Source organism: Triticum aestivum, chromosome 5B (assembly GCF_018294505.1).
Source record: "Triticum aestivum cultivar Chinese Spring chromosome 5B, IWGSC CS RefSeq v2.1, whole genome shotgun sequence".
NCBI classification, from domain to species: Eukaryota; Viridiplantae; Streptophyta; class Magnoliopsida; order Poales; family Poaceae; genus Triticum; species Triticum aestivum.
Genome location: NC_057807.1, coordinates 586,259,577 through 586,266,319, shown reverse-complemented (window position 1 = coordinate 586,266,319; position 6,743 = coordinate 586,259,577). Strand labels below are relative to the sequence as shown.

The 6,743-nt window shown below is 40.4% G+C and overlaps 1 protein-coding gene across 2 annotated transcripts; it reads right to left on the bottom strand.

The window, feature by feature from the left end:
- Nucleotides 1–865: 865 nt before the first annotated feature.
- On the bottom strand, nt 866–4,908 carry LOC123113424 (serine/threonine-protein kinase Aurora-3). 2 transcript variants are annotated; one of them, XM_044534650.1, is made up of 7 exons: nt 4,727–4,908; nt 4,380–4,622; nt 3,468–3,563; nt 2,132–2,346; nt 1,982–2,054; nt 1,756–1,890; nt 866–1,113 (listed from the first exon to the last, which is right to left on the bottom strand). In XM_044534650.1, exons 1-6 carry the CDS (start codon nt 4,820–4,822, stop codon nt 1,774–1,776), a joined length of 840 nt encoding a protein of 279 aa, XP_044390585.1. In that variant the 5' UTR covers nt 4,823–4,908; the 3' UTR covers nt 866–1,113; nt 1,756–1,773. The 2 variants fall into 2 exon arrangements, with proteins under 2 accessions (XP_044390585.1, XP_044390586.1); XM_044534651.1 differs by having other exon boundaries at nt 1,766–1,890.
- Nucleotides 4,909–6,743: the final 1,835 nt, after the last annotated feature.

Sequence of the window (6,743 nt, the reverse complement as noted above, 5' to 3'; positions counted from 1 at the left end):
ACAAACCTTGTTGTAGTAGACAGTCGGGAAGTCGTCGTGCTAAGGTCCCAAAGAACCAGCGCACAAGAGCAGCAACCATCGTCGATGAAGAGACTTGTAGATCAGAAAGATCAAACCCGAAACCACACAAACGAAGACGAACAAAAACTTGACCCAAATAGGTCCACTGAAGACCAACACCGATCGAATCCCACGAGATTCGACAAAGACACACCTCCACACGTCCTCTGACAACACACTATTCATACCATCTAGACAGGGATAGGATGTGAGAGACATTATTCCTACCGAGGGACATCGCCACCGCCACACAACCCCAACCCAAGACGTTGGACCTAAAAAAACGAAAACGGGGCCCCTTTCGTCGGCGGGGGGCCAAGATCCTCCGCACCTCCACGGCCCAAACGCCATCGAAGATGGGGTGGATCGGCGATGGCGCCGGCGGGAGGAGGAAGGAGACTTTTGTTGAGGAGGAGGATTTACCATGACAGTTGTTGAAGATTATGAGTTACCCCTTCAATCCAAAAGATCATATTCTTTTGATCTCTTGTTTGATGGAGAATATGAATTAGAATTAGCTGATCGTAAATGTACGAGAATGCCCATTTTTAGTAACTTTACTATCCGCATAAACTTTTAAGGTGGGTATACCCAAGCAAAACTCGTTTCCGCGTAATACTATAAACGAAACCATGCCAGTTTTGAACACAATTTCGAACTCGGGTCGGCAGTTCCACAGCGATGATTAATGATGAGATTGCAATTTTGCGAGACATCTGAACCAACAGAACAAAGATGGTATCCGGCAGTTCAGAACGGTGGTAGCGCTGCAGATGCACTGGATCTGGATGGCACAATAGAGATGCACTAAATCGTACTATTTCAGAACATTGATTCACCACCAAGAGAGCATTAGTAGTAGGTTAACTTAAGAGAACCTCTCTGGAGAAAGGCCAAATTCTATGGTACAAATCGCCCGAAAAGAAAAAAAGAACCAAAAAAAAAAATCTATGGTACAGATGATGCTAACTGTTCACTTCTTCTATGTTCGGCATGTTGGCAAACAAGAACTTCGCCAAAAATCCAGGCCGGCTCGCAACGGCGAGAAGTGCCCTGTGGAGAAAACAACCACAGTTTATCAGGACAAGCAACACCAGTGGGGCAACGGGTAGCACCAAACCGTTAGTAGCACATGCATCTGGGAGTTCAATTCTCAGACATTGGTTGGGAAAGATTAGAGAAATAGAAATACGACAAAAATAGAGATTCATCATCTACGGCTGAAGAAGATTTTCTAGCAATTTTCTTAGTAATTTATAACTGAATTTTCGAGTTCAGACAACAAACAACAGGGAGCTGCAAAATATCACAAAGTAATTCCACTAAATGACATATTCTACCCACTACCCAGGAGCAATGTATAGCCCCCGTTCGTTATCAGGAAATCCGTAGTATGAATTAATTAAACCATGTTTGAACTGATCTTCAGACAGGGTAACCTAGCATGTTACGTAATCCATAGTTTGCATTTCCAGGTGATACATTCCACACTATCAAAATTCAAAATAATACAGCAGAAAAACTGTCTAGAAATTGATCCAGAACTTTAAATTTATATAGCTCAGAGAGTTATCTCGATTAGCAAATGTAAGGTGCTAAGATTTCTGAGTACAGTGCAGGATTATATGTTGGACAGTAATTTCGATTGTAATATAACATGCATATTTTCAGTTAGCCTTTTAGCAGAACACATACGTGGACTTACTAAGGAGCTTAGGCACTAGCTTTTTGCTCAATGCAACTCCCTGAAGGCTCTGCATTCTTTACAATCCACGGATGCTTCAGAATATCGTCAAGAGAAATCCTCTTGCTCGAATCCTTCACTAGCAGCTGCATACAAAATTTATACTTCTAACTTCATCACCTTTAAAGATACCATTATTTAAAAAAAAAGATTATGACAAATATTTTCAAATGTTACCTTGCAAATGAGATCCTTGGCATCTGCAGATATGTCACGAGTTTTAGGGAACAGCAAGTCCACTTTGACTATCCTGCTCAAAATTCATGTTGCACCAAAAGATCAGGCAAAACACAAACATTATAGTTACACACGCATTGTAGCTCTTACCTCATCAGGGTATCTTGCTGTTCTGCAGCTTCAAAGGGTGGCGAACCATACAAAAACTCGTAGCACAGGATTCCTAAAGTCCAGTTGTCAACGGCGTAATCGTGAGCCTTTTTCTCTACCATCTCCGGTGCCAGGTAATCTATTGTGCCACAGAGTGTGTGACGTTTAGCATTTGATCGAACCGCCCATCCAAAATCTGCAATTTTAAGCCGGCCCTGTAAAATGGAAGCTGAGTGACTTCTATAAAAAAAAAAGGCTCAGCAACTTATGCACAGACACAGAGTTAAAACTTAAGTGTCAACAGCAATCAGCTCTGACATATACCAATGTGGACAGCACAACAAATGATTTTTTTTACTGGTTTCGTACTCATATGGATGTGGACAGCACAACTAATAAGGCCTCTGACAGTATTTGATAGTCTCTATAGCGACAGAAGTATCTCTTCAGTAATCTCGAGAAAGTTATACAGGACATGCATCTACAAAGTAACCAGGTGTTCAGAGCCATATATAGTACACAAGTGCAAGTCGGTATAATCATGTATGACCAGCAGTACTTACCAGCAAAACGTGTACTATTAGTCCAAAAGAAATGGGACGCCCATGTACATTGCCGAAATTTGCATTCGAACTATAAACCTTTGGGATGTCAAATTTTATACTGCACTATTTTACTTACAAATAGTTATAGAGTAAGCTACTGCTTATCTGCTATTTCGTTTCTCTATAAAACCGATTTAAAAATACAAGCTATGTGTGCCATAACTTAAAATTTCTCTATAGTTGGATTGATCATCAACAGGCATAAGTTCCCAACACATGAGATGCATAGTGCTTCAATTCACAATGTATAGCTCCTAAATTTTCCACATATATCTTAATAAAAGTTCAGGCTACAAGGATATCTGGATAGTTTATGCTTGCAGCAAGACCAAGGTAAATGGGGATATATTGTCTGTTTTATTTTATCTCAAGTAATTTTCACATATCGGCCATATCTAAATAAAGAGATTGCGTAACTGATCACAACGTACAACATGCATTTCCCGGAAACATATATATTGCTTCATTAGAGGACAGAATGCTACTAAAATTACTGCAGCAATGCATAGGTCCAGCTATTGTTTAATCCATCTGTGGGCAGGCATAATTTACAACAATGATTTATTCGGATTCCATGTTGTTGACAAACATGGATGGAAAAAAAAGTGCATTTAACCCACTGGCTTATCAAAATATTGTCTTGTATAAATTCTTAAAATACGCAATTTCAGTTTGGTATGATAACACATAACAGTGGCAGAGAGGCAGCAACTGCATGCAGAAGAACCAACCTCGATATCAAGGAGCAAATTTTCCGGCTTGATGTCCCTGTGAATTACCTGCTTCTTGTGACAGTATGCCAGTGCACCAGCAAGGCTTGCTACATACTAAAGCAAAATAAAATGAATTGGATCAACAGAAAATCCAGCACAAAAATGGTAAGTCAGTAGAAAAGCAACGTAGGTCCACCATGATTGACAGCCTGATGTGCTGTATATCAAAAAATGAGTACATCTCATGCTAAGCAGAGTGCAGTTAGACTTATTACTGTTCAGACAATGGAAATATGGTTCTATTGTGTTTGGATCTTTGGGTTGGATGGTTTAGATCTCAGACTGAGCTGGAAGTGTCACTCCTGAGGTGGGTTTTCTGTACTGAAAATGCTAGATTTGTTCTCACTCCCATTCATGAAAGAGGGGTGAGGCTTTTCCTTGTGTTTCTAGAGATGTTCTGGAGTTATTAGGTTCTTCATCTTGCAATGAAATACATAGATCCAGTAAATCCAATGGAAATGAATAGCTCATACCAAAATTCTTAACGATCAGACAGTTTACTACTTTCAACAATTAATGAGAAACCAACATAACTAAACACAGATTGTTTCAGAACACCTACAAATGAATATACTAATAAGGTACTAAGAGACAGTACCCTTTTAACTGATCTTTCTACCTCTCACGACCTCAATCGAAGTAATACTTCACTAGTGAAATGCTAGAAAATGCCCCCTATCGAATTTCGTGGGATTTTCTATGGGGACAGTCAGAGCTCAGAATATTCCAGCTTCATTGCACATTTTGAGATTTCAGATAGTTAATTCCACAAACGATAGCGGATAACAACTGGGATGATCCAATCAATAAACGCCACACGGCTGGGGAAAAGTAACACGGCAGGGGAGGGACAGGGTGGGGATGGCTCACGGTGGCGGCGGTCCGCTCCGAGAAGTGGCCGACGCTGCGGAGGAGCTTGTATAGCTCCCCGCGGGCGGCGTACTCGAGGACGAGGACGACCCGCTCGGCGTCGTGGAACCAGGCGAAGAGGCGGAGCACGTTGGGGTGGTCGAGGCCGTGCTGGATCTCGATCTCCCGCCGCAGGTGCCCGTGGAACCGGTACTTCTCCAGCTTCGTCTTGTATATCACCTTGAGCGCCACCACGTAGCCGCTCTGGACCGCCGCGGTTCTCCGGCGCGTCAGCCTCATCGGGGTTGAATTTATTTGGGGGGAAATCGAAGCTCGAAGGCTTGGGGGCTAGGGTTTGGAGGGCGTACCTGCCTCTCGCGGCCGAGATAGACCTTGCCGAACTTGCCCTCGCCGATGAACTTGCCGATGTCGAAGTCGGAGAGGCTCCACTGCCGCCGCTCCATCGGAGGTGAGAGGAGGACGGGCGGAGGCGCTGCGGAGAGACGTTGGGATTTCGTAATGGAGCGTGCGGAAGCGAACTTCTGTGTTCGGGGTAACAAAACGTAGGGGCGAATGTGGAATGGGCCTCAGTTGAATTTGGCCCGATCCCCATCCCTTCTTTTATTTTAGATGGGACCGTTTTGGAGGGGAGCTCCTACTCAGCGCTTTAAGCGCCCGTTGGCGTTTGCGGCGCTCGCACGGGTTGCCTAGCGGGCCGGCCCAACAGCCTCCTCGAAAAATGGTCGTGGTAAAAAGTATTTACGGCACATGAGATTCAAACCCACGCGCGATCGTACGCAGCCGTACGAAACAGCGCAACAAACCACTGCACTAGGAGAACTTAGCTGTCTACAATAAAAAACCAATCTATTTAATACTTCTCCTAGTACAGCATTAACATCAATACCCCTAAAAAACAACATTAACATAAATTATGTACCATATAAATCATTTTAAAAAAGGAAACATAAAAACGAAAAGAAAATCATAGATTTGTAATAAAAGTTAAATTTTAAAAAAGTTCATAGAATTCAAAAAATTCATCAAGTTTTGAAAAGAATACGAATTAAAAAAAACAATTCTGAAAATAGTTCATCGAATTTGAAAAGGTAGTTCAATGATTCTGAAAACAGTTCACAAATTTGAAAAAAGTTCATCGATTTTAAGAAAAAGTTCATCGAATTTGAAAAAATAGTTCACCGATTCTAAAAATAGTTCACAAATTTGAAAAAAGTTCATTGAATTGCAAAAAGTTCAAAAAGGGTTCACTGAAATTAAAAAAAGTTCATCGAATTTGAAAGAAAGTTCACATTGAAAAAAAAGTTTACCGAATTTGAAAAAAGTGCATCGAAATTGAGAAAAGTTGATCGAATTTCAAAAAAAAAATCATCGAATTTGAAAAAAGTTCACGAATTTATAAAAAACTACATAAATTTAGAAAAAGGTTCACGAAATTTATAAAATGGTGCACTAAATAAAACAAAAAAGAATGAGGAAAAAACAAAAGGAACAAACCGAACTGATAAGAAATAAAAGAAGAGAAGTGAACTTTCTGTGCAGTAGCATTGTGATGGCCAGTTGGTTAGTGCGTACCGGTTGGATCAGAGAGGTCGAGTGATCGAATCTTGGTGCCAGCATAGCGGGCCGCCTGCGAGGCGTAGCGGGCCGGCGAGAACTCTGCTAAAAAATCCAACGCGATGAAAAAATTGTGGTTGACCTTCTTGCGTACAGTGAGGAAACAAGTCTACTTAACCCCTCCTTCAGTACAATTTAATTGACTTGAAAAAACTTTCATTGTTTCTGAATTAAAAAAATCTGGAATTTGAAAATAGTTCACGAGGTTATAAAAAAAGTTCATCCAATTCAAATAAAAAAATCACGAATTCAAAAGAAGTTCACTAGGTTTTGAAAAAAAGTTCACGGATTTGAAAAAAATCACTGAGTCTGAAAATAGTTCACGGATTTGAAAAAAAAATCATTACAATAGGAAAAAGTTCATCCATTTTGAAAAAGTAGTTCACTGGGTTTTGAAAAAAGTTCACGGATTTGAAAAAAAGTTCATAAAAATTGAAAAAAAATCATCCATTTTGAAAAAGTTCATCAAATCTCAAAAAAGTTCATAAATTATAAAAAGAGTTCATTGATTCATAAAAATAAAATTAAGAAATGTTCGTGCATTTTAAAAAGAAAAATGAAACAAAAGAGAAATAGAGAAAAAACAAGAAAAAGAAAAAAATACGCGGGCATAGCGATCTTTGGAAAGAATAAGAAGAGGAAAACGAAGTAAACTATCACAAGTGGGTCGTTGTCCTAGTGATTGTTGCGTTGTTCTGCGAACCTATAGGTCCCAGGTTCGAATCCTTTTTTTTGGCGGGACCCAGGTTC

What these genes read in the sequence shown, in the direction of transcription:
- LOC123113424 (XM_044534650.1), bottom strand. Translation starts at nt 4,822, where the DNA reads ATGGAGCGGCGGCAGTGGAGCCTCTCCGACTTCGACATCGGCAAGTTC. An exon ending in CGGAGCGGACCGCCGCCACC is followed by an intron (nt 3,564 to 4,379) that starts GTGAGCCATCCC and finishes ATTTTGCTTTAG; the next exon opens with TATGTAGCAAGCCTTGCTGG. An exon ending in ATTTGCTCCTTGATATCGAG is followed by an intron (nt 2,347 to 3,467) that starts GTTGGTTCTTCT and finishes TCCATTTTACAG; the next exon opens with GGCCGGCTTAAAATTGCAGA.